Consider the following 25,238-nt stretch of genomic DNA (forward strand, 5'->3'; position numbering starts at 1 on the left):
TGTTTTTCCCTGTCCCACTCTGCTCCTTTTGCAGGAGGTGCTTATAAAAACAAACAGCCTCTGCAGACTGAGGTGATAAGCAAGAAATCCTTTATCAGTGAGGCTTTTTTCAAGAGCCTGACAGCTGCCCTTGGATAGCAGAGCCACTTGTTCCCTGGATTTCAGCCAGGGAACAGCACAGGGAAGCTGGTTCAGTCTCTCCCTCTCTCTCTCTGAGATCCACAGACCATTCCTACTTTTCCCCTCGCTTCTCCAACAGAAAAGAAAGCAAACCCCGGGTTGTGGCTGCCAAGGCTTTGTGGGCAAGTCCAAGCAGGAAAAGGGGAGAGGAAGCAGCAGAAAAATAAACATTTCCTTGCATTTTGCTGGAGTGCTGGGCCCTGGCCCTGTGGTGCTGCAGGTGCTGCTCTTCCTTTCATTCCAAAAGCAGGGCTGAGGGGCTGGTGCTTTCTTACCTGGAGAGGGCTTGGGGTACATCCTGTGGAAAAACACCAGGAAGGTGTAGAAGGTGAAGGCCAAGCATCCAAAGATCATCCCACAGACCAGGAAACTGTAGCTGCCCCGATCATGGATAATCTGCAATGGGAAGGGAAATGGGAAAGGGAGCAGACATCAATCACCAGAGCACTCAGATACCTCAGGGAGGGGTGATAACTCGAGGGTCAGGCAGTGCTTCTTCCCCAGAACCAGGACTAAAGTTTTGACTTTAAAATTCCAGTCATTTTTTTTTGGCCTGTCTTGCCTACTCACCGAGCCCACCAGCAGCTGGAGCACCATCTCCCCAATCCCAGCTCCAGTCACCAACACGGTTGTGGCACAACCTGCAAGGAAACAGTGGAACAACCAGCAGGGTCAGCTTTAAACTGCTCTTCCAGGGATCTCCCCACACAAGAGTTACAAATACTCAATGTACGTCCCCACTTAACATTGAAAATGCCTCTGCTCACCTGCAGCAGAGCAGAAAGGGAAAAGTTTAAGCCAAAAAAACCCTAAATCTCCCTATCCCTTGTCTCTGTTGGCAGAGGTGATGTTGCTTCTTGCTGGAAAGATGCTCATTTTTCTGTCTCACTGCCCCTGAGACAGAGGTTGGCAGAGCCCTCCTGGGAGAGCCTGGCCAGACTCTGGGCTTTTCAGTTCACTGATAATCTGATGATGTTTTCAAAACTTATCTCCCCTGTAAAACCTCTAAAGCAGCACTTGTGTGAGCCTGAGATCCCTGAAGCTGCAGGAAAGCAGGAACCAGGCTGGATCCCTGCCTGGGGAAGTTATTAGCCAGCCAAGCAGGGGTTGTTACAGTCTGGGTTTGTCACTCCAAGCTTGAATAAACAATTCCAAAGCAGCTCTTGCTTCCAGGCCTCCTGGGCACCCCTGGGGAGGGAAGGAGCTGCTTGGGGTGATGGTATCTGAACAGCCAGAGGTGTTCCCAAATCCCTGCTCACCTTGGTACTGCAGGATGTCCTCGGTGTAGGCCAACATGCTGGGGAAGGTGCTGCTGAGGAACAGCCCCAGGGAGGCCGTGCCCACGAACAGGAAGACGACGCTGGAGGAGAAAATCAGCAGCAGGAGGAAGGTTATGAGGACTCCAACCTGCGAACAACACACGTGGAGTAAGAGAAATGCTGAGCTGCAACAGGCTCTGGGTTTTATTTCTGATAGGAAAATAGCCTGGAAAAGAAAATACGCTGAGAAAAGACCAGAAGTCGCTGCACAAATAAAATTCATCTGGCTTTAAAGAATTTGGTAATTTTTTTATAACAGGATTTGATGATATAATGTGGTTTTACATCTCAACTTCATTATATAGAAACTTAAGATTGTACCTGAAAAAATACTTATTGATATTTAATATTTTAAATAATTGCTATAATAATAATTAATAATAATTAATCATGGCTAGGCTTTGCGAACGAAGATTTGGGAAATAATAATTAATAAAAGGTGTGTAAATATCGATACATAATGCTGAATAAAATAATAATCAATACAGTAGTACTGCTCCCTCCATGATATTTACCTATTTCAATCACTAATGTTCTTTAACTTGAGTAAGATTTAACTGCTGAATGAGACTTAACTCACTTTCAAAGAATTAACTCTCAGGGCAGAGTCAGCAGAGGGAGCTCTGAGATTCCAGCTCGTATTGAATTAATTGTCTCAGCCCTGATTGGGGCCCATTTGCATGAGCTCAAGGGAGATTTGGACTCTGAAGATGCTGAATTCGAGCTGCCGTTTGTGTGACCCTGCAGTGACTCCAAGAGCTGGGCTATCCTACAGGAGCAGTGCCAGTCAAGGGAATTTTTGCTCAAAATAACCCAAAATGTCTCTTCTCACCACCCCGTGCTCAGCCTCACAGTATTAGCTGTGCAACTCGCCACCAAAATGACTTCTGGTTTAAAGAAATTGTAAATTAAATGCCTTCTCACTCCTTTCTTCTTCCTCCTAAGAAGTGGGAATGGGATCATCTCCCTCCCTGTTGTCCTTACACATCCTGAAGGGATTTTCCTTCCCCTTTCTCCAAGTGTGTGTCACTAATTTAAGCCACCTCACACCACACTGGTTTCTCTGACAACTGCTGCAGTCTAAGCAGAGAATTTATGGAATGATCTGCCTTCCCCTTCCCATGGAATTAACCTCCCTGTGTGCAAAGTAAACAAGGCTGGCAGACACTTCTCTGGGCACTTTCACAAGTCTAACACTGGGTTAACTGAGGGGTTTGGGCTCTGCAAAGTTCCCCAGTCAAGTTTTAAGCCTGGAGGACCCCTTGTCCAGCCTGAGGTTGGAAAATCCCTCCAAGATCGAGTCCAACCTGTGCCCAGTTCCCACCTTGTCCCCCAGCCCAGAGCACTGAGTTGCCTGGTGCAAACCTGCCCCGGGGAGAGGAGCTGGAGCTCTGCACGTCCCAACCAAACCGAGATGAGACAGAGGGGTTAAACCAGGACCAAAGCAGCCCAAACCCAGCCTCACCACGTTGATGAAGACCATGGTCGCTGGCTTCATGCGGTAGGACACGGGGATGGAGATGAGCCTGCCCAGGGTGATGAAGCCCCAGAAGAGGCTGGGCAGGTACCCGGCGACCTTGTGCACCACGGCCAGGGGCTCCTCCACGGCGTAGCTGTACACGAAACCCGAGTACTCCCCCTGCAGGGAAACAAAACATCCTGTCACGGCCAGGGCGGGGATTTAACCTGTCCCTCACTTGTTCATGGGTGGAGAGCCACGGAAGAACCTGCTCCCAAGGCTTGGAAGCTTCCACCAGAAGCAGAACACGGGGCTCAACCTTAGTCCAAACTCAACAGCAATGCACGCTGAGCTCTGTCTGCAGAGATTCTCTCTCCCCCAGGGGCTTCCCTTGTCCTTCTGGAATTCCATGCTCTCCAAACATCACATTTAGAAGCAGGAGTTGATCATCCCTGAAGATGGAGGCCCTGGGAACATTCCCATCCCACTCATCTCAGGACCCTCATTAACGCCCTGCTAAGACCCAGCAGTGTTTTACCATGAGACAAAGAACAGCATCTTGCAGCCAAGAGAGAGCCTTCCCTGCCTGGGCAGACATGCCACATGCAGCAAAGCCCAGTCAGGGCCAGGCTGTCAGGCCACTGCAGGGCTACACCGTCTCCATGTGTTCTCAGTGTGGGTTTTGGGGGCTCGGGAGACCCCTCAAGCAAAGAGCCACCATTTCTTCTGAGTTAAAATGAAGCTGTTCTTGCCTCTTGGCTGAAGTAAGAAGAGACTTCTGCTGAGCAGACAACACAGCTCCAGCTCTAAACCAGCTGTGGTCAGTGGTTTTAGCAATCCAGCTGCAACCCCACAGAGCCCAGGAGGAGCCAAAAAGCCTCCCCAGAAGCAGGACACACATCAGCCTGGCTGTGATCAGCTTGGAACGATCCTGAGCCCCAGACCACTGCCTGGCAGACCCTCGTGTCCAGCCCACTGCACGTGCTGGGGTTGGGCAGTTCCAAGAGGTTTTGGGAGGAAGAAACCCACAGAGCTTTGGTCAGACAAGCCCCCTCTGCCAGCTGAACTCACCACAATCCCATCAGTCATGAAGAGAACGAGAGCCCCGGTGACGTGGACTGCGAAGTAGGTGTAAGAAGCCCCTCTGAAGTTCCTGCTCTGGCAGCAGCTGAATAAGTCGTCGTGACCTGGTGGAAAACAATGCAAAGCAAACTCAGCTGGGGGGTCTGGGTGGCTGCCAGCCCTCAGTGGGGATTTGTTTTGTGCCCAGATTCACTGTGGATGTGGGGCACTGCTGACCTTGGCTGGCACCACCTCACCTTTACCCACCTCCGAGATTTCAGCAGGAAGAGGGATGTGTTTTTGGGCTGCTGTCCACAGACTGGCATCCTGGCTCTCCAGGGAACCTGCCACCCCTCTTACTGTAGCTGCTTGTGCTCCTCTTCCCATTTAGGGTCCCACATTGCTGGCCCTGCTCTGACAGGCAACAAATCCAAGCCCATCCAACCACAGCACTCATCCCTGGAACCCTCACCCAGGAGGGTCCTGCCCAGGAGAGCTCGAATTCCTGGGATAAATGATATTTAACCAAACAGGCCAACTTTGGGAAAGAGAGTATTAAACACACACAGCTCACTGTCACCTCAGCTGAAGAGACCCCTGGGAGCCTGGCAAAGCTGGGGGTGAGGACCCCAGGAATTCCCAGCCTTCCCATCCTTGTGCTTGTGGCACAACCCCTCTGGGATGGGCAAGGGGCTGGCATTGAGGTGGCAGCACGTGGAGTCCTGTGCAGGTGAGATTTGCTCCTGCATGGCAAGGATGGAACTGTCCCTGCTGTGGGGCAGGAGGGGTTTCACCAGCACAGACGTGTCTGTCCCAGATCCCAGCAGTGAGTTCACAGCCTCCCCCCTTCCCTAAGGGTTAATCCCAGCTGCATTTAAGAGGATGATGGGGATCTGAAGAACATGAAGCTCCAGTGGGTTGTGGAACACTATCAGGTGTTATCAGACAGCAGGGAATCCACTCCATCAGGGACACCCCCAACCCTTCCCTGCAGCACATCCCCACTGCCCCCACCTTCAAGCATTCCCTAAAATTCCCTTTTACTGCTCAGGTAAAGCCTGAGCATCTCTCCAGAAATAACACTGAACACTCCCCTGACAGCCCTAAGCCATGTTTACTTCTGAGATTCACTAATTAACCAAAGAATTTACTTTGATATGTTTCTCTTGGGTAGCAAAGAACAATGTCACTATTGTCCCCAAAACAGGGTGTAGTCACAAGCTCAAGAGCAAACTATTGCTGGATTTAACTTTCCCCTCTCAAACAAGGGCACTGGCCTTATTCCTTTTCCATAAAAATCAGTGCCTGCAGCACAATGGCCATTTTTAAACTGAACAGCCAGAGAGAAACCTGACCCAAAGCCAGAGGGAACCAAGGGGCACAACTTTCACATTTGGCCATTTTTCACATTTTGGCACAACTTTCAAAATGGCCATTTTTAAACTGAACAGCCAGAGAGAAACCTGACCCAAAACCACAGGGAACCAAGGGGCACAACTTTTGTTTAAAGGGAGCCCAGGGTTAGTTTTAGGAGAAATACAGGCTGAAGTCCCCATTAGGATTAGGATTCTAATCTCTGTTCAGGGCTTCCACCTAATTTGAGGGTAATTGGGCACCAAATGGGTTGTTTGGATTGTCTGAGTGCTCCTGCATTAGATTCATGTGCACACTTTGGAAAGTTTCCTTCCTCAGACAATAGCGCTGGATCTCACTTGTTAAACCCAGACTTGTTAAACAAGTCAAACTTTTAACTCACTTGTTAAACACTCAAACGTGGCTGTTTTTCTCCCTCAAAAAGCTGTGGGAGAAGCGGCTCCAGCTCACCTCCAGCTGCCGGGGGTCTCTGCACGGGGGTGGAGAGCTCGTCCTTGTCCCCGGGCCGCGTCTCCATGGCCAGTTCATCAGCTGAGAGCAGGGGGTGGCTGCTCCCGTTGAAACAGGGAACCATCCTCTCCTTGTAGAGCAGGAAAAACACGGCGATGGGCACGGGCAGCTGCGGCAAAGAGAGGGGCAGGTGAGCACAGCAAGCCTGGCACAAACACTGCCCGGGTCCCCGCTCCCAGCAGCTAAAAAGGAGGTGCCCCCCAAGAGCAAAAGCAAAGGCTGACAACTGACTTTAAATAGCCTTAAATACTTTTTATTTTATCCACACCATTTTATTTTATTTATATTTTATAAATATATTTATATTTATACATATATTTATTCTATATTATATAATATAGAATAAATAATAAATATTTATTATTTATATATAAAATATATAAATACTATATATTATAAAATAAATTTATAATATAAATATATAAATATAAATATTTATAATCTATGTATTATATATTACAATATATAATATAATATATAATATATAATAATAAATATATTTATAATATATAATAAATATATTTATAATAATGTATTATAAATACATAAATATATAGATAAATATATTAAAAAAGATAAATATATTATAAATATATTTATAATAGTATATTATAAATATATAAATATATAGATGAATATATATAAATAGATAAATATATTATAAATATATTTATAAATATATTTTATATTTATTTTATTTATCCACACGCATTTATATTTCGTTGAAAATTCTGAAAGGAGGCACCTGAATTGCCCCCCAAGAGCAAAAGCAAAGGCTGACAACTGACTTTAAAAAGCCTTAAATGCTTTGTACTTAATCCACACCATTTTATTTTATTTATATTTTTATTTATATTTAAATATATTTATATTATATAACAAATATATTTAAAATATATTATATATTTATAATAATATATTATAAATATATAAATATATAAAAATAGATAAATATATTATAAATATATTTATAAATATATTTGATATTTATTTTATTTACCCCCACACATTTATATTTCGTTGAAAAGTCTGAAGTGAGCCTGAAACAAATGTCACCTGGCATAAAACACTTTTGGTTATTTATTCTGTAATAACAGATAATTTCTATGCAGGGTTTCACGGCTCAGACTGGTGACCCAGCTGATACAGGAATGAGAGGAAAGTCTCCTGATCTGCTGGGGCATCTCCAGCCATCCCTGTGGGATGGGAACCACTCACCTGGGGTTGGGAACAGGGACACTGGAACAGAAGGCACCTAAATACAAACCTCATGAGGCACCAAAACCTTCCAGGGTCCAACATTTGGCCACTTCTGCCCAAAGAATAAAACAATAGAGCAGCTTTTGCCTGGGGGAAGTTTTAACGGGAGACCTTTTGAGGCTGGAATTGTCTGGGAGGGAAGAGCTGCTCCAAGACACATCCCCAGCCATTAGCAGAGGTTGCTCAGCATCTCCTAAGAGATGAGCTCGTGGTTCCCAGGCCAACAGCGCCAGCACAGCTACAGCTGAGTGACTCCAAACAGCCCCTCGGCTCAGCCTCTGGACCAGGAGAGACCTGGGAATGAGGACAGGGGAGCCCCCAGACACTGCTGGGGCTGCCTGAGAGCCCCTTGTTCATCCAGGGATGCTCCCAGCACACACAGTCCCGTTCCCTGCAGTCCCACCCCACCACTCCCCTCCTGCCTGGTGCCACATGGGCTTGTCCCTGCCCTCTGGATGCACCAGGCAGCAGCCACAGCACCAGATTCCCTGGCACTGTGCTCCCAGGGGATGAGGCTGCTCCCCGCACGCTCCCACGACTCGGTGGTGCCTCCGAGTCCAGAGGGAATTGCTCTTTTCTCTTTTTTTTCTTTGGTGAGAAGGGAGCTGTCCTGCCCCTCGCCGTCACAACCCAGCCAGAGTGTTTACTCTGCCACGGGCTGGGGGGGAAAAAAAGCCAGGAAATCCTAAGTGACAGCTCATTCCCTTGTTTTCTACATGTCTGCGAGCAAGTGTGAGCTCCAGCTCCGAATTTCCTGCCTTTTGTTGGCTCGTGGCACGATTTAAATGTATGGAGAATTCCCCAACACACACACACCCCACCCCGCCTCTCTCTCGCCCTCAATTCATTTACGAGTCTTCATTGTTCTGGGAACAATGGGAATAGGAACAGTTAGTTCGGTCCCATGGAAGAAAAACGCATTTGCTTGATAGTCCTGATCCTTCCGGAGGTCAGGAGCAGATTTTATTCTTCTAAATTGCAGATTTTGCAAAAAAAATCTACCCACGCAGAGGGACTGGCCACACAGATAAGGGCCCTGGGCACTTCCAGCCTTAAGGAGCACATGGTGTCTCCACGGAAAAGGGCCCTGTTTTGGGAATCCCCAATTCCCAAACTGGAGGTGTATCCCTGCTCTCCACACCCTCATATCCAGGGCAAGCAGGTCCCTTTTGCTTTAGAGCTTTAGGTCCTTTTTTTTGTTCCATTTCTGGCACTTCACCTGTGGCCACCTGGCCCATGGGAGGGTCCAGCCCTGGCTCTGGGGTGGGCACAGGGGAGGGAGAAGCACCAACAGGCAGCTGGAGAGGAGCAAACCCAGCTGAACAGCAGAGCCCTGCCAGGGCAGGTCTCACCAAGCAAAGGGATAAATCCATCCTGGAGAGGAGCAGCCTGCCCTGGCTGCAGGACAAGGACAGCTCAGGGACCTTCCCTTCCACTGCCACAAGCTGGTGCTGAGCCCCTCTCCCCATCCCCAGTTCCCACATGCCCAGTTGGGGAGGTTGGGTGCTGAGGATGAGCCCCACTGGCCCCTGGAGTCCGGACACAAGCAGGGCCACTGTGTTTATCCTGTTTATCCAGGCAGGATCCTGTTACTCAGCTCCTAAAGCAGCTTTGGTTCTCTTGGGGCTGAGCCTTGGCTGTGTCTGGGCTGTTTGGCACGAGGCAAAGAGCTCCCAAAGCCCCCAAACCCTGCAGGGAGCCCCAAACAGCGGGAAAAAAGCAGATGAGCCACAGCACAACCCCCAAAACAAGGACACCAGTCCCCAAAGCACCACCCTGCAGAGCCCACGGTGTCCCACACCATCCCCAACCCCACCAAGCTGCAACCCCCAGTCCCATCTCCCACCAGCCCCCCCTCCTGAGCAGGGATTTGCTCCCAGACTCTCTTCCCAGGCTCATTTTGCTGCTTTCCTGCCTTTTTCAGCAGAAGGTTTTTGGTTTTTTTTTCCAAGGGGGAAGAGGGGCACCTGAGCATCCCACCAGGAGCCTGAGGACCAACCAGGCAGCAGGAGGCTGAATCTCTGGACCCAACACTCCAGCTCCACTTGCCAAATTCCCAGGGTTTTTCCTTCCCCTGGCAGCTTTTAACCACGAGCTCAACAAGTTGCTGCATCCCACAGACAATGTGGGGATAATTCAGCTCCTTCCCTCCAGCTGCTATTTCGGTCTCTCCCCCCCCCAAGGAACACGGGATAGTTCCCTGCTATTGTATCCAGGCTACTTTGGAGCAACCTAAGCACAATGGAGTGTCCCACACTTCCCCTGGGAAACCACCTTCCGGACAAACACATCCCTCTCAGAGGAACATTTTTCCTGATTTCCAGCCCCCTTGGAACGGGCTGGATGATGAAATTTCCGTTCTGTGGGAAAACTGAATTTTAAAATATTGTTTTTTCTTCCAAATCTGGATGAAAAGGCAAAATTTTTTCTCTCAGAACGAAAGATTTTGGCCGGGAGTCATCGAAGTGCTTTGTTTTGATTATGTTGAGCTGCTGAATTTTTACTAAAGCAAAGCCATTTTGCTTCAATGACATCAACAGCTTTACACATCACACTTGTGCCAGAGTCAAATTGAGACACTTCCACTTAAAGCAAGAACTCAAAATGAATCATTTCAGCCTGTGTCTTGTCAGAATAAACACAGCCCTGTGAAAACTGGGGTGGAAATGGGGGGTTGCTGCTCTGGTTTCCATTTCTATGGAACCCTGGGGGTTTAAATGCCCCTCACCATCATCTCCCCCCTGATATTTACACCTTAAAGAAGGCTCAGCAGGTTTGGAGCTCAGCATCTCCAGCAGGGCTGGGTTACTTTAAATAAGGAATAAAGTCAGTTCCCTCAGTGAGGATTTGGGAAAGGCAATAACAGCTTGGCTTTGGCACAAGGACACACTCCAGAGCTGTGCACATCCAGCTCCCCCACTCTTATTTATGTTTGCCTTAACCCTCATCCCAAAAACTGGTCTCCAGCACCCCAGACTCCCTGCTGTATTCCTGGTATTCCTGCAGCCTGTGGGAATTCTGCATTCAGTGTGGGCACAACACAGTCAAACCACCCACACGAGCACATGGCACTGGAGCACGTCGTGATGCACAAGCCCAGCTCCCAACCTGCTGGGCACAGCCTGTGGTCCCATCCTGCCCCAAAAATGTCCCCAGGACACTGCTGGGAACAGAGAGGGCTCTGGCAGCCACCATCAGTGCTCCCGATCTCAGACCCACTGTGGGGTTCAAAGCAGGCATTAAACTGCTGCTTCAAATCTAAATTAGTCTGCCCAGAACTGACTGGCAAAGGAGATAAGGCTCCGGTGTAATTAAAAGCACATTTCCCAGGGCATAGGCAGAGCTGGAGGTAATTAAAGCTGCTTCTCCTCCCAGGCAGAGCATTCTTTTGCTACTTCTGCACAGCAGCTCATTACAGCCCCTGCCCAGCTCCTTCACCTGCCTGTTCTCCTCCCCTCAGGGAGCTGTGAAAGCCCCTGGAGGAGGTGCACTGGGGGTAAGTTTTAGTTATAACTCACAGAAAATGGGAGGAACACAAGGAAACCTGTTCCCTTTGCCCGGTGCAGAGTGGTGAAAGATCCAGGGACAGGGAGAAGGAGCATCCCCACATCCTCATGCCTTGGCAGCAGGGCAAGGGCTGAGCTTCAGAGGGGAGGGGAAGGAGGCTCTGGGGCTGCAGGGCAGACAGGAACCAGGAGGTCCTGCTCTCAGGATCCCCCTTCACTTCTGCTGCAGGAGCTCCCTGGGTGTGCACAAGGGGCACCAGCTCAGCTGTCCCCGCCCTGGCAGATGTTTATAAGCAGAGAACAGAGCACTTCATGGCCAGGGCTCCAGGGGCTGGGCTCTGCTCTGCCCTCGGGGCACCCTGGGACCCCCACCCTCAGGGGTTCCCATCCAGGACCCAAACCAGGCTTGGCATCAGCCCTGGCACGAGCAGCACCGCTTGGCAGGGCTGATGTTCCCTGCACCAACCCGCTGTGCTCTTATCACCCCACATCTCCATGGACCATTGGACACAGGCTGGGAGGGCTCCTGCTGCCAGGGCAGGGACAGCAGCAGCTCTGCTGCAGAGGGACTGGAGGTGGGCACGACACGGGCACAGCCCTGCCAGGCTGGGCAAGGGACCAGCTGGATTTCACCCTGCTGGGGTTTGGTATTAACCAGAGGTAAGGAACAAAGGCCAGGCTGGATGGGGCCCTGGGCACACCTGGGGGGGTGATGGCATCCCTGCCCACTGCAGGGTGTGGAATGAGGTGATTTTTAGGTCCTTCCAACCCAAATTATTCCATTATTCTATTCCAGGATTCTAAAAGAGAGCCCAGGGGCTGCAGGAAGGAGCAGCTCACTGAGGATCCCCTCTGGGACTCAGCAGGGCAGGGGAAGAGGACGGGCACTAAACCCCAAAGGAAGGGCCAAGGGGCCTCTACATCTGCTGTGAGACACCAGGAAACACAATAAATAGGCAGAGACACCCTGACCAAGCTTTCAGTTCACTGATGGGCACTTTGCTGTGAATATCTTGGACAAACCCCTCCTGACACACCATCCCCACACCACTGAGCTCCTCCCCAGCTGACTAGGGAGGAAGACCCTGTGGGTCTGAGTGCAGTTTGCTGGTCCTGCTCAGGGGATGCTGGAGGTACAAACTGCTCCCAGAGGGCTCAGACAAATCCCTGCAGGATGGTCCCTCCCCTCTGCTGTCAGACCCCATCCCATCTGACAGTCCTGCCCTGATGGAACCCGGGCACTTGGCAAAAAATGAACCTTTTTTGTGGGCCAGCACAACCATCCTCGTGCCTCTCCCCATCACCAGGAGTGTCCAACAGGCACCAGCACCCCCCAAAGCTACAGCCTCCCACAAACCCAAGGAGCAGGGATATTCCCAACCAAAATCCCATCCACTTACATTGATGAGGGCCATGATCCAGAAGGCGTAGGAGACACGGGTCACCACCATGCCCTTCATGGGCAGGTCGTAGTGGGACAGGTTGCCCGGGTGATGTGGCACCAGGGACTTTCGGATGTGAGGGAGGTTGCTGGAGGCATTGGCCGTGGAGTTGGACAGGATGCAGTTGGTGTCTGACAGGAAGGGGTCGGCTATGAGGGGGCTCAGCAGGGCCCCAAAGCCCACGAAGAAATGAAGGGCCTGCAAGAGAGGAGACCCATAAATGGAATAGCAGGATCACTGCTCTGCAGGGAGGTGGTAGAGCCCTTCCCTCCTCTTCCTCCTCTGAGGAAGCACAGCCCCAGGGCAGGCACAGACCCCACACCCACCTGCAGGAAGATGGCAGAGTCCTTCTGGTAGATCTTGACCAGCTGCATGTTGGAGATGGTGTCGATGCACCCCATGGCCAGCCCTGCCACAGCCATGACCACAGCCAGGACCACCACATTGTGGCACAGGGGGATGATGGCAAAGACCAGGGAGATGGCCAGGGAGGAGGCAAAGAGTGCAAACAAGGACTGAGCCAACCTGAGAGCGGGGAAGAGGAAAGACAGGACAGGATTAGTACCACTAGAGCAGCACCCACACCACACCTGCCTCCTGACCCAGCTCTGGGGCAGGAATTAGCAGGAGAAGCAGCCACAGGCTGCAGCTCCAACTCAGTGCAGCTCCAGCACGTGCTCTTCTGACAAGAGAAGGGAAATACCACCCACCCTTCACCCCAATGCCCCCACATCACCCCCACAGCCAGCCCTGGGCACTGCCACCTCCTGTGGGGAGGGTGATGCCCCAAGGAGGCAGATCTTCCACCAGCTCTTTGAGTAACCATCCCTCCAAACCCACACACTGTGTGTTTCCAGGCAAAACAATCCCCTCCCCTTGCCAACTGGGCAGATCTGGGGGTGCAAAGGGACGTGGGAACGGGCAGGTGGGGCCACACTGTGACTCTTGAGCAGCTCTGGGTCATTTCTCTCTCATTTATCACACGAGAGCTGCCGGCACCCACAGCACCGTGCCATCCCAGACCTGCCTGAACGTGCTGTCCTGCTCACAGGGCAGCCACTGCAGCTCCCTCTCCGTGCCCTGTGCCATCTCTGTGTTCTGGCAGCATCACCTCTCCTCCCGGCACGACAGGGTGGGATTCAGCACTGAGGAGCCCCGGGGCCGTGCGTGGCGGAGGCAAAGCCGGTGTGTCCCCTCCCGGCTCTGGCAGCAGCTCCCGGTGGGAGCCGGGGGAGCCAGAGAGCAGCGCCCGGGCTGGCACCGCGCGGCCCCGGAGCTGCCAAGTGGGAAGGCAGGAAGGAAGGAAGGAAACAGGGACCAGACAGCGAAGCGCTGGAACCAGCAGAGAGATGGGACCGTAAAGGCACAGCAGAGAGGGAACGGCACAGGCAGGTCCTCATCCCACCCCGGCTTCCCAAACCCTGGAGAAGCCAAGAGTGATGACCAGCAGCTGCTTAGTGAGCTGGTAATTAGCAATAATTGGGGGCTGATGGGGGGTGTGGGTCTGTCCACAGCAAAGGGCTCACGGGTACATCCCCAGCAAGGAGAACACCCACGTCTCTGCTCCACACCCTGCCAGCCAGGCAGGGGAAGGCGACGAGGAGGCAGAGGCTGGCAGCACAGCTGGGCACCTCAGTGCCACCCCTCCTGCCCTGCCTGCTCGTCCAGAAGGGCCTGGCCTTGGGCATCTCACTGTGTTTCTGCAGGATCCTCATCCATCTGCAGCCCCGGGGGACTGGACCCTGCACCCTCCCCATCCTGCTGACGCTGCACTTCCACAGCACCGCGGGGAAAACGGGCCAAGGGCACCTCTCCTGTGCTCTGCTGCCCCGTGGCACAAACCTGGCCCTGCTCACGTGGCCCGGCCCAGCCTGGCTCACCCATCAGCCAGCCCGTGCTGCAGGAGACAGCATCTCACCAGGCTGTAACTGCTGATGGTTCCCTGACAGCAAAGCGGGGAGCCAGTGTGGGATTTCTGGGGGAGGGCGGGAGCCGGGCGAGATGTGAGATGTGCACAGTCACGGCAGGAAGAGCAGCTAACAAATGAGAGAGAGGCAGCCTCGGGCCTGGAGAGATGAGGCAGCTCTCTCCAGGGTACAGCAGGAGGGAGAGAGGCAGAGGCACCAGCAGCTGGTGCATCCGAGGCCGGGAAAAGCACAGGAGACATCCCAAAAAAGCCTCTTCCCTCCCACAGTCCCAGCGGAGCCACCACGGCACTGCCTGTGCTGGGCTGGGGAGCACCTTCCTTACTGGAGAGAGGCATTAATTGTGGATGATGTTGTGGCCTTGATAACCACTAAAAATATCTCCAGTGGGGAAAAATTCCTGCCTCCAGCCATAAGTTAAGAACACGGTTGTACCCCCCTGCAAACACCAGCAGCCTGGGGGGAAACACAGCCCTGCTGCCCCTTCCCTGGCTCTGGCATTAGGGGGGAGCAAGAAATTGCTGCCAGATGCTGAAGATGCAGCTGCAGGACACAGCTCAGCACCCAGGGAGGCACTGAACAACCATCAGAGGGATTCCTTTAGACACAACCCCCTCTGAAAGCATCCTTAAACCCATGACTTTCAGAGTACCTTGTGTCTTGATGATGCAAAACCAATTCACCTCTCCAAAGGGCTTAAAAAGCAGCCCTGCTGTCATGCCATAGCCACAGCCTGGTCTCTGACACCTCTGTGTCCCCATCACTAACCAGTCCCTGTGCCCAGCACAGCTCTGCACCAGCTGTGGCTGTGCCCAGGGCAGACTCCACTTCAGCAGAGTCTTGGAATGCCACAGACTCTGTTTCAGGACCACCCAAAGCACGTCCTGGCTCCATCACAGGGCCTGAGGGAAGGTTTAGGCTGATCCCCATAGGATTAGGATGGTCAATTCTACAGTCAATCCTGCAGCCACAGCCAGCAAAGCTTCCCCTCTCCTTCCCTGGCTTGTTCCCACTGCAGCAGGTTCCCTTCAGCTTCAAGCACATTTTCCCTGCCCCCAGGGAGCGTTTTCTAAGCCACTCACATCAAGAAGAAAAATGATAATCAGGCTAACTCAGACTTGCAAAACTGATCATTAAAAACCCCAAAGCCCTGAGGGGACAAGGTGAGGACATGGAGGAGGCAGGGATTTATCTCACATCAGCCTTCAGGTCCCCTTGTCTCCAGGGGAAGCACAGCCAGGCTCAGGGAGCATTGCCTGACATGCTCAAGTCACTGGGCTGCTGTCTCAGCAACAAAAGGTTTTCCTTTGCAGGGAGAAGTGTCCTGTGTGCAGCAGCCACATTCTGGAGCTGAAACCTGCAGAAGGTGGGAGCCTGAAGGGCAGGGAGAGAACAGGGTCAGCTGATGTGCTGTGGGGTGCCCCGAGGTAAAGATGAAAGGAGAGTAAAAGGGTCCCATCTCATCCACCCTCCAGGCCCTGGTGTGGGTCACTGTGAGTGGAGCCTCCTCAGGGCTCCAACACAGCACCAGACCCACCAGTCCCCTCCTCTTCTTTGCTGAACACCAGTGGGATCAGCTCAGGGCTGACCCAAACACTGGGAGCAAAAGCAAATGTTCAGCAGGACACAAAAATGCAGTTTCTGAATAAAAAACAGCAACCTGGGGCTCAGGAGCTCAGTCACCCTGGTGCTTCTGCCATCAGTGTGTGTGGCACAGAAGCACAGAGGGAGCGTGGTTTTAACTTCACAAAGCAGGCCTAAAATCCAACAATGTGGGAAAGGAGAGTGGGAAGCAAGAGGGAGAGGGGCAGGGGATGCAGGAGAACAGAGTTTCCCCCTGGAGCTTGCTGGGGAACTCAGGGCTGGATTACCCAAAAATCTCACCTCCCACTTGGGTTACTGAGCCCAGGGAGGGCTTCAGGTCCCCCCCAGCACTCCTGCCCAACACAGCCTCACACCTCATCAGGAGCTCCTGGGAATCCAGGGAATACCAGGAAACAAGAGTCTTCAGGGTGCTTCCCACAGAGGAGCATGGGGTTCCTTGGAGAGGGCACCAGCTCCTGCCAGGGCTGTCTGTGCTCCTGGAGCCTCTAAAACCCCGGGACAGCACCAGGGTTTGAGCCAGGGCTCTCACTCCACCTCAACCCCAACCCCACTCGTGAAAATCCGTATTTTCTGAAGCAGAGCTTGGTCACAACAGCCCAGCAAACCCCAAGCAGGTGTTACCAGGGAGCAGCAGCCTGTTGTGAACCTGAGGGTGAGCTTAAACAACACACCTTGAAGCTACATCCTGCTCCCCCCCCAGCCCTGACTCCCAAATGAGAGACCAGCAGCAAACCCACGACTCCAAAACGGAGCAAAACCATTATTTTTACACCCCTCGGGGAACCTCACAACGGCAAACTTTTTTCTTCCCAAAAAAATCTCACACGAGAGGGAATTCTGGAGCTGGTTCTGGCAGCCCAGGCTCTTATTGAAGGGATTCATGCCATCATTATGCTCCATGTCCCCAGTGCCAGGAGCACAGCCCAGCACTCAGCACCTTCTCCAGTCAGAGGAATCAAACTTTATTGAGGTCCCACCACCCACTTCTGCCACAGAATGCAGTGACAACACTGCTGTCTGTCCCTCACGAGTCTATCACTCAGGCCAATAGATATTTTAAGCAAAAACCAAAGCCTGTGTTCCTCAGGAATCAGGAATCACACACAGCTTGCAGCCAGACTTGGCTCGCTGCTCACAGCCAGGCAACGCTTGGGATGCTCTAGAGCAGCTTTCCGTGTCCTAACTGGAAAAGATGACCTGTCCAGTGCTCCTCCCTGCCTGGCACCAGGGCAGGCATCATTTGATTTATAAACCCACGACAAGGCCCAGAAGCAGAAACCCTCAGCAGCAGGGACAGCTCAATCCATCCATCCATCCATCCATCCCTGAGGAGGGGACAGCACTGGAGCTCCTGGAGCCTGAACAGTTAATATTCCCATCCAAACCCACACATTTGTACCCTGGCAGGCTGTGAGTAACCCCCCACAACGCTCACAAGCACAAATATCTGAAATGCTCCCTCCTGCCTGGCAGGGCTGTCAGTCCTGAGCTGGGATTCACAGGCACTTCCCAAAACCTCTGTGCTCCAAGAGGCTGCGACCCCAAACACATCCCGGTTCTGCAGCGAACACACTCCCTCCCCCTCTGCCGCTGCAGAGTTAAAAGTTTGGGAGTCTCCAAGCGCAAAACCCCAAATGGATCCGCGTACCCGGAGCTTTGGTAGGAGCTGACAGCAGGAAACAATTCTGCATTTTCCTCCCCTGCTCCTTCAAACATATGCGAGGCAGCCCCGGGGGCTGGCAAAGGCTCTGCCTGCTGACCCAGCACTCCCAGATCCGTGTCAGACCCAGAGCAAGGTTCCCACGTGCCCTTCCCGTTCCTGGGCACCCCACACCTGGCACAGCCCCACGGAGCAGCTCCTGCCTCTCTCCAGCCAGGACAGTTCAATGTGCCACGACGGCAAATTACAGGTGCTCAAACACCTCCTCCTCCTCCTTCAGCCGACAGCTCCCCAGGAGCGAAAACGCCAAGAAATGTTTAACGAAGCCTTTCCCGACGAGCATTTTATAAAGGATTCGTGCAAAAAAAAATTCTCCCGGCTACACCTCGCCCGTACACACGGGGTGAGTATCAGACACATGCGGAGCTGACACGTTACATCACCACCCGGAGGATCGGTGACAATGTAAATAATCAGCTGATTCTCACAACTGTCACCAAGCCTCAAATCAAACGCCTCCCGGGCGATCTTTAGGGCTGAGCCATCGCGGGTTATTTATTTTAAACAACATCCTGGACGGAAGGGCTCGGTGCAAATCCGTGGTTGGCCGTGCCCGGGTGTCTCCCCAGCCCCTCGAATCTCCTGCTCGCCCCCTCGCCCCCCACTCCCATCCCGCCACGTGTTTGCCCAAACTCCCGGCAAGCACGACAAACGCCTCGATTTCTGCCGCCGAGGTTATTAAAAACACGCTTCCAAAAATATAAATTTTTTTGCGCTAAACAATCGAGGTCGAGGAGAAACACCCTCCCGGGAAGTTCTGGCTGTAACTTCACACTAAGGCTATCGCTGCGCTGAGCTCCAGGAACCGGCAGCTCCTCTCCAAGGGGATGGAACCACACCAGGAGGGAGAGCGGCACCCTCGGGAGCGGCTCCTGCCGGGAATCCCCCTCCCTCCGAGCGCTCGGGCGAGGGGGGCCGCGGACCCTCCGCGACGCCCACGGTCGCTCCACTCGGGAATGGTTTTCCCACGCAGCATCCCGGCAAACCCGGCGGGAGGGAGGCGAATCCCGGGAAGGGGGGAAGGGGGGGGAGCCGGAGCTGCCCGCCCCCGAGCCGGGGTAAGGGAGGGGGGTCTGTGCGGAGCCGGTTCCCCCCCGCGGGAGGTGCGCTGAGTTTGCCAGGCGCTTACGTCCTCTTGAAGACCCCTCCGAGGCAGCTGCCGAGCAGGAGGCAGAACTGCTGGGAGAAGAAGACCCAGGTGATCTGGGAGAGGGAGCTCTGGGTCTGGCAGCGCAGGTCCAGCAGCGTGGGCCCCAGGAAGGCGATGCAGAGGCCGAAGCTGAAGAAGACGCTCCAGTAGGTGAGGGTGGGCTGCAGGTTCCTCCGGAACCGCGCCGACACCCGCTCGTCCCACCACATGGTGGGCGGCGGCGCGGGGCGGCCGCGGTGATGGGCTCCGGCGCTGGGCTCCGGCCCCGCCGCCGCCCCGCTCCCGAGCCCGGCCCCGCTCCTCCTTTGCGGGATGTGGCTCCCGATCCCGCCGCGCCGGGCGCTGGCTCCGCCTCCGGGGCCGGGCGGAGCGGGGCCCCTCTCCATCCCCCGCCGCCCCCGGAGCCGCCCCGGCGGACCCCGGAGCATCCCTGGGGGGCTGGAAGCATCCCGAGCATCGCGTGTCCCCCCCTCTTCCTCCTCCTCTTCCACATCCTCCTCCTCCCTCTCCTCTCTCCCAGTTCCCGCATCATCTTTCCAAAAGTGGGGCGACCCCCCTGCGTGGTCGGCGCACCCCGCGGTATTAAACTACAGGAACAGAGCACAGCCAAGCAAGGAAATCCAGAATTCCCCCTTTTTTCCTTTTTTTTTTTTTTCTCTCGTTTTTTTCCCTGCTGCCAGCCGTCCCTGCGGTCTCCCGCGCCCGTAAATGGGTGTCACCCTCCCAGAGAAACGCAATTAAAGTTGCCCCTTCCCTGAGATAAGAGGCACAGGATGGCTCGGGGTGGGGGGAGGGCGCGGGTTTTAAAGCCGGAGCAGTCGGTGCTTACGCAAAAGGTCTTCTCTAGAGGATGGGTTTATAAATATTTCACCTACTTTAGCTAGGAAAGACTGGCAATTTTTAGAACACTCTTTCCAGGCAAAAGCAGAATCGATGGAGCTCAGCCGTGGTGGAGGGCTGGCTCCAGGTCCCTTCCTGGGCACAGGTACTCACCCATCCTGTGACCCGGCCCTCAGGAATGCTGCTCCAGGGCTGCAGGTGCTCATTTCCACCTGGCCAGAGCTTAATGTTTAGCTAATCCAAATTGCGTCCAAGTCCTTGTTCCTCCGTGCCCGTGGCATCCACTGGAGTCTTCCCAAGAGTGAGGAGAACAAGGTCACGTCCCCTTCCACCACCAAAGTGAGCCAAGTGACCGTGGGGGGCAGGGGGGGTCATTGCACCCCCACCCTCCCAACTGCCCCAAGCTCAGAACTCCTGGGGCCGCTCAGCACCTGCACCTGAAGCCATTAAACAATCAAAGGAGCAGCTGAGCTGCCTGGAGGGCTGGAGCAATGTCCTTGTCCTGTTTGACTGATGGGAAAACCCAGGGCCAGGAAGGAATGAAGCGCTTTGCTCAGGGACAGGGAGTGAGTCAACAGCGAGGGCAGAAATTGGGTTTTATCATTACATGATAAACCACCTTCCTAAACAGCCTGGATGGCAGGGTGGAGGGGAGGGGGAGGCACAGCCTGGAAGCCACAGCCTCAGGCTCTCCCTGCCAGGCAAAAACTGGATTTGAGAGGCCACACTGCTGCAAAGTGTCTCAGCTCAATTCCCCATCCACAAGCGGAGGATGAGGGAGAAAGGATTGTGACAATAAAGGCCTTTCCATCAAAACACTGCTGGGAAAGTCATCTCCTGACCCTCCTTGTCCATACATCTCCTTGTTCCTGGAGCCAACTTAACCTGATGAAACAGCAGATCCTTGTTTTCCACACACCAGGTGCTCTGCCCCAAGAAAAGGGCTGAGCTGAGGTTCCCCTGGGCCACATTCTTGATCTCAATCCTGATCTTGGTTCTCCCTTTACTCGACAGGGAGTTGGGAGACCTGCACTCTGCTCCCGGCTTCCATTGCTACATCCCCATCACTGGAGAGCATCAGCTCCCCAGGGCTTGAATTCCCAACTATAAAATGGCTGAGCGAGGCTTTCCCTACCTTTGCAGGCTCCCTGCATCCCCCACTCCCGGATGGAAAGGCAGCATCCAGACACCAGAGCCCACAAATATTGGCACAACCCCTTCCCCAGCTCCAACGACTGACCTGGATGCCGGAACAGTTGCTTCCAGGAATATCAGGCCCTTTTATCAGGGATAACACAAACCAGGCAAGATATGCTTGCAAATAAGAGCCGAGGCGTAGGTGGGTTAGTCAGCACAGGAACACACAGATCCTTTCTGGTTCCACATACTGAAATCCAGATCCTGGGAGGCAGCTCATAAAAATGCAAGCCACAGGACCATGAGTATGTGCAACCCCCGAATTAGCTTCACGAGGAGGCACTTTCGGCTGTTTTCCAAACTGAGATCAATGTTGTACTTGCACAGAATTAAACACCCACAGCTTTGCACTTGCTGCAAACTGCAAAGCGAAACCATGAATGAAGGAAGAGCAGAGCAGCACGGCTGCAGCCAGCAGCATCCCTCGGAGAGCGCTCCACAACATCTAGCAGGCGCTTGGGAAAAACCCTTCCCTTAGCTTCCCGTGCCCTCCGACATTCCCGGGACAGCAAGAGGCACAGCGGGGATTTTTCACACTGCACCAGTTAATTTTTTCAGCTCCTTTATGGTGATCAGTCCTGCTTGCAGTGGCTGTAGAGCTTCGGCCCAGATTTGCTCAGATTTGCTGTTGTGCTGTTGGCGTCGCTTCTCAACACAGTGGGGAAATCCAACTCCAGTTATAGGTTTTCTAAGGGTTTCCTTGGGGAAATCCAAGTCCAGTTATAGGTTTTCTAAGGGTTTCCTTGGGGAAATCCAACTCCAGTTATAGGTTTTCTAAGGGTTTCCTTGGGGTGGAACCAACTGAGACCCCACAGCTGGGCTTGGGACAGCAGGGGCCTGGGGACAGGCTCCCCCAAGGCTTTTTGGCAGCTCGGCCAAGGGCCTGGGGCTGAGGGATTGCTCAAGTTATCCCTGTCCTTCTTTTGCCAAAGGCCACAAAGGGAAAATCTGGGCTGACCCCCTCAGAAACCGCAAGAGTTATCCCAGAGGTCCAAGAGCCACGTGTACATTTGGAGATGGGAACTTTGATGCTTCCAAAAGACCCAGCACCAAGCAAGCTTGAGGAGATAAGAAAATAACTCTGAATCACTGAGCCTGACTGAAAGAGGACAGGATGCTTCTTACAACACTGGGTAAACTTCCCCCTGGGATGAGTCAAATCATTCTTGGCTGCCTGAGAGATGCTCAGGAACCCGAATGGGCACACGAGAGAGGTGTTCACCTCGTGTCAAGAGTTTCAAAACACACAGCGTGGTTTGGAAAGCTTGGCTCCACTTCCAGGCCAAACATTAGCCTGAAATCTTGGCCCAGTTGTTAGAGATCTTGTAACACTTGTCTGAAAGGAGGAAGTGCTCACCTACATGTTTTCCTGCCACCCAACCCAACTGCAACAAGTCACACACCCACCACGGCTGAGCTGTGCTTAGGGCACTAAAACCAGGGCCCAGGGGGGTGGCTGCAAGGGAACAGGCCAGGCTGAACCTCCCCAAAATGCACCAGGAATATGCTGACACTCGGATAATCCCGTGGAGGGCAGCAGGAATCACACCAGCTTCATGGACAGATACACCCTGAGACCCAGGGAGAAACCAGTGACCCGGCTGGAGCACCCAGGGAGCAACCAGTGACCCGGCTGGAGCATCCTGGCGAGGCAGGAGGACTCCCTGAGGGAATACTTGGGCTGTTTGGGCAGCTGGGAATGTCTGGAAGCCAGGAGGGGGATGTGGGCTGGGGATGCTGGGCAGCATTCCCCCGGATGCGGCTCCGGCAGCTGCGGCACTGGAGGAATGAGAGCAGCAGATGGAGGAACTGGTTTGGCAAACAGGTTGTTACTGGGGACCTGCCCACACCAGCCCCGGGACGTGACTCAGGCTGGAAAAGCTGGAGCTGCAGCCCAAGGAGGGGGGTGAAGGGCACTGTCCCCTTCCCTAAACCAGCCCCTAAATCATCCACGGGCTCCCACCACAGCCCGGTCCCAAAGATCCCACAGGGCCCCTCGTGCCCCTGCTCTGGCTCTTCCCACATTCCCAGGGAATTCTGAAGATTCTCCCCAGCACTGACAGGCCAGAGAACAGGAATATGCAAAGGGGACAGTGGAGCTGAGTAACTCTGATCCCAGGGGGATTTTAGCTGCTGGATCTGTGGGAAAAAGGGCTCCCCTGTCCCTTCCCCAGCTCTGCCCTCTGGCTGGTTTGCAAACCTGGGCTGGGCTTGTCAGCCTTGGGCTTTATTTGCCCGATAGGCTTGTGGAAATATTTATTTAGGGCCTCAGGAGCCACGCAAGGGACCACAGAAACACTTTCCTATTACGCACAAGTCTCCCAGGTCTTGGGTTTCAGCCCCCTGCAAAGGTCACCTGCTGGGCAAACTCCTTTTGTGCTCTTTGGGAGTTCACCACACCCAGCCAAAAAGCGCCCTGGTAGCAGGAAAGGTGTCCTGGAGCAGCAGGGAAATCCGTGGGAATGGTTCTGTGGGAAGGAGCAAAGGTGGCACGGAATGGGATGGCATGGAATGAACACCCACCATGGAGCAGCTCACCCCTTCCACAGGACCTTCAGTCTCCCTTCCTTCAGTCCCACCTACCTGAAACTCAAAAACCAAAGCAGGTCCTTCTCCTACCAAAAAAAAAAGAAAGAAGAGAAAAATTATATCCTGTGCAAACCCATCCCATATTCCAGTTTATTGTCCAATCTTGGCTTTGGGGCGCTCACAACACATAATAATGTAATGTTTGAGATGTAATATAATAATGTAAATTATTATATTTTAATTAAATATTTAAATCAAATATTTAAATTAAATATTTGAATTAAATATTAAAGCCTTAGCAATAAAATGAGCACGGCCACAACATAGTCCGTGTCACACCTGAAATGCAAAAATTTAAATATTCTTATTAAAACACGGAGACACCAGACTGGTAGATGGTTACAATCTTTTATTCTTTTTTTCTTTTTTTTTTTTTTACTCTGTGTCTTTCCATTTATTCCAGAAAAACCTTCTATTTAAAAAAAAAAAAAAGAAATCGTCGCTCCTTTCGGAATAAATCTTTAAAACCGTTTCTTTTAAAACGCGTCTTTCTTTTGTACAACACTCGTTAAATATATTACTGATCTTCTGCAAATGAATCAACACCAGAGGACGTTCACAGTTTGTGCCTCCTGGCCACTGGCATCCGTTTTTCCTGCTGCAGGACAAGCACGATGCTGAGGATGGAGGAGAAACTCGAAAATGGGTTTCAGAGCGTTTGTGCCCAGACAGGGGGTGCTCAGGGACATCCAAAATCAGCTTTTACATGAGTGCACAGAGACAGGGCAGATGTGCAGCACAGCTGGAGCAGCACCACCAGGCAGAGCCAGAGCTTTAGGCAGGTGAGATCAGGTGAAAAAACCCCAAAGAAAACATTGGAGAACCTTGGGAAAATGCCCTTTAATTAGGTTTTTTTTTTCTCCTGTGTAAGGGAGAGGAAAAAAAAAAAAGGCATTTATTTTGTCCTTAGTCTCCAAGATACAATGTAGTTTTTTATTGTTTAAAATCTTAACATAGATCTGGCAAAGGGTTGGGCCAGGAAAGGCGTGTGCACGTGGGAATGGAGAGATGAAATGAGATGAACCAGCTCTGCCTCCAAGTGTTAATGTTGTCCCAAACACAGACTTTGCTTTACACATCACTTTACTTATATTCCTTTACCCAGCCGTGAGCTGAAGAGTTGGGAGAACACAGCCTTTCCTGAGGGCACAGCCAAAACTCCTGTTTTTCACCAGGACTGGTAAAAAGAAACCAAAAAAAAGAAAAAATTCCAAGAAAAATACGTAGAAGAACAAAGCAACAATTTCCTTTTGTCAGGACTCCCCCTCTGCCAGGAGTGGCAGCTGCTCCACAAAACAGTGGACGGGAGAATCCATAAAATGAGGAAAAAAAATGCTGGGGAGCCACAGAAATTCCCAGAATTTTAATAAGAAATCCAACTTGGGAGCTGGCTGGTGCTCCAAAACCTGGGAAAGCTCTTCCTGCCAGGGATGAGCTGCTGGAGCGGGCACAGGGGGGGAGAGAGGGGGGCATCCAGGAGATCTTTCTCCTCAGAAAGCCAAGCTCGTGGAGACTGGAATGCTATCCCAGAGATGGAGAAGGGGGATTTGGCTCCAGGCTCTGATCTCTGCCAACCTGCAGCTCCTTTTCTTCCCAGCTGTGGAGATCAGAGGCTCGGGGCTCACCTTGCTCCAAATATTTACACACCTTATCACCTCCTCGGTGGGGATCAAATACCCACTAAACGAGTGGAACAAAAGGGGTTATCTCAGATTGGGGCTGTTAGTGGCACTCAGGGCTAATAAATAATAGTGTCTCCTCTGGGGAGGATTTGTAGGAAAGGCAAAGGTTAGGAAAGAATAAACAGGAGCCACCAGGCCCTTTGTCTTTGCCCTCTGATCCTGGGAATGCCCCCTGGCTCCATGGTCATGGCTAAGTCTTTCCCCCAGTGGTGTCTGTAGGTGACTTTGACCTTCAGCAGGAATATTTGTCTGATGGAGGGAGAGCTGAGACCACACTGATCCGGTGTGTTCTGTCTCCATCCTCCCAGTGGGAATGTGGGATGGCTCAGCTGGGCATCCAATGCTCCAGGAAGGTTTATGCCCCATGGGAATGGCATAACAAGCAAGAAAACTGAACAAGGGCTGCTCACACGTATCC

General features: G+C 52.5%; 1 protein-coding gene across 3 annotated transcripts in view; it reads right to left on the reverse strand.

Moving 5' to 3' along the window:
• The window catches only part of MFSD4A (major facilitator superfamily domain containing 4A), a 21,613-nt gene extending 1,578 nt beyond the window's left edge, over nt 1-20,035 (reverse strand). The window contains exons 1-10 of one of the 3 annotated variants that reach the window (XM_027695331.1): nt 19,784-20,035; nt 19,506-19,643; nt 12,439-12,637; nt 12,071-12,310; nt 5,845-6,013; nt 4,030-4,145; nt 2,965-3,138; nt 1,440-1,587; nt 751-821; nt 456-576 (exon numbers count right to left, since the gene is read on the reverse strand). In XM_027695331.1, coding sequence (XP_027551132.1) covers nt 456-576; nt 751-821; nt 1,440-1,587; nt 2,965-3,138; nt 4,030-4,145; nt 5,845-6,013; nt 12,071-12,310; nt 12,439-12,637; nt 19,506-19,558 — 1,291 coding nt within the window. In that variant the 5' untranslated portion in view covers nt 19,559-19,643; nt 19,784-20,035. Of the gene's footprint in view, nt 1-455; nt 577-750; nt 822-1,439; nt 1,588-2,964; nt 3,139-4,029; nt 4,146-5,844; nt 6,014-12,070; nt 12,311-12,438; nt 12,638-18,491; nt 18,768-19,505 lie in introns of those variants that run through there. The other 2 variants (XM_027695330.1, XM_027695329.1) reach the window with 2 other exon arrangements.
• Between the last annotated feature and the right edge of the window lie 5,203 nt (nt 20,036-25,238).

This window comes from Neopelma chrysocephalum, unplaced genomic scaffold (genome assembly GCF_003984885.1).
Source record: "Neopelma chrysocephalum unplaced genomic scaffold, ASM398488v2 Primary Assembly neopelma1_100, whole genome shotgun sequence".
Lineage (NCBI taxonomy): Eukaryota > Metazoa > Chordata > Aves > Passeriformes > Pipridae > Neopelma > Neopelma chrysocephalum.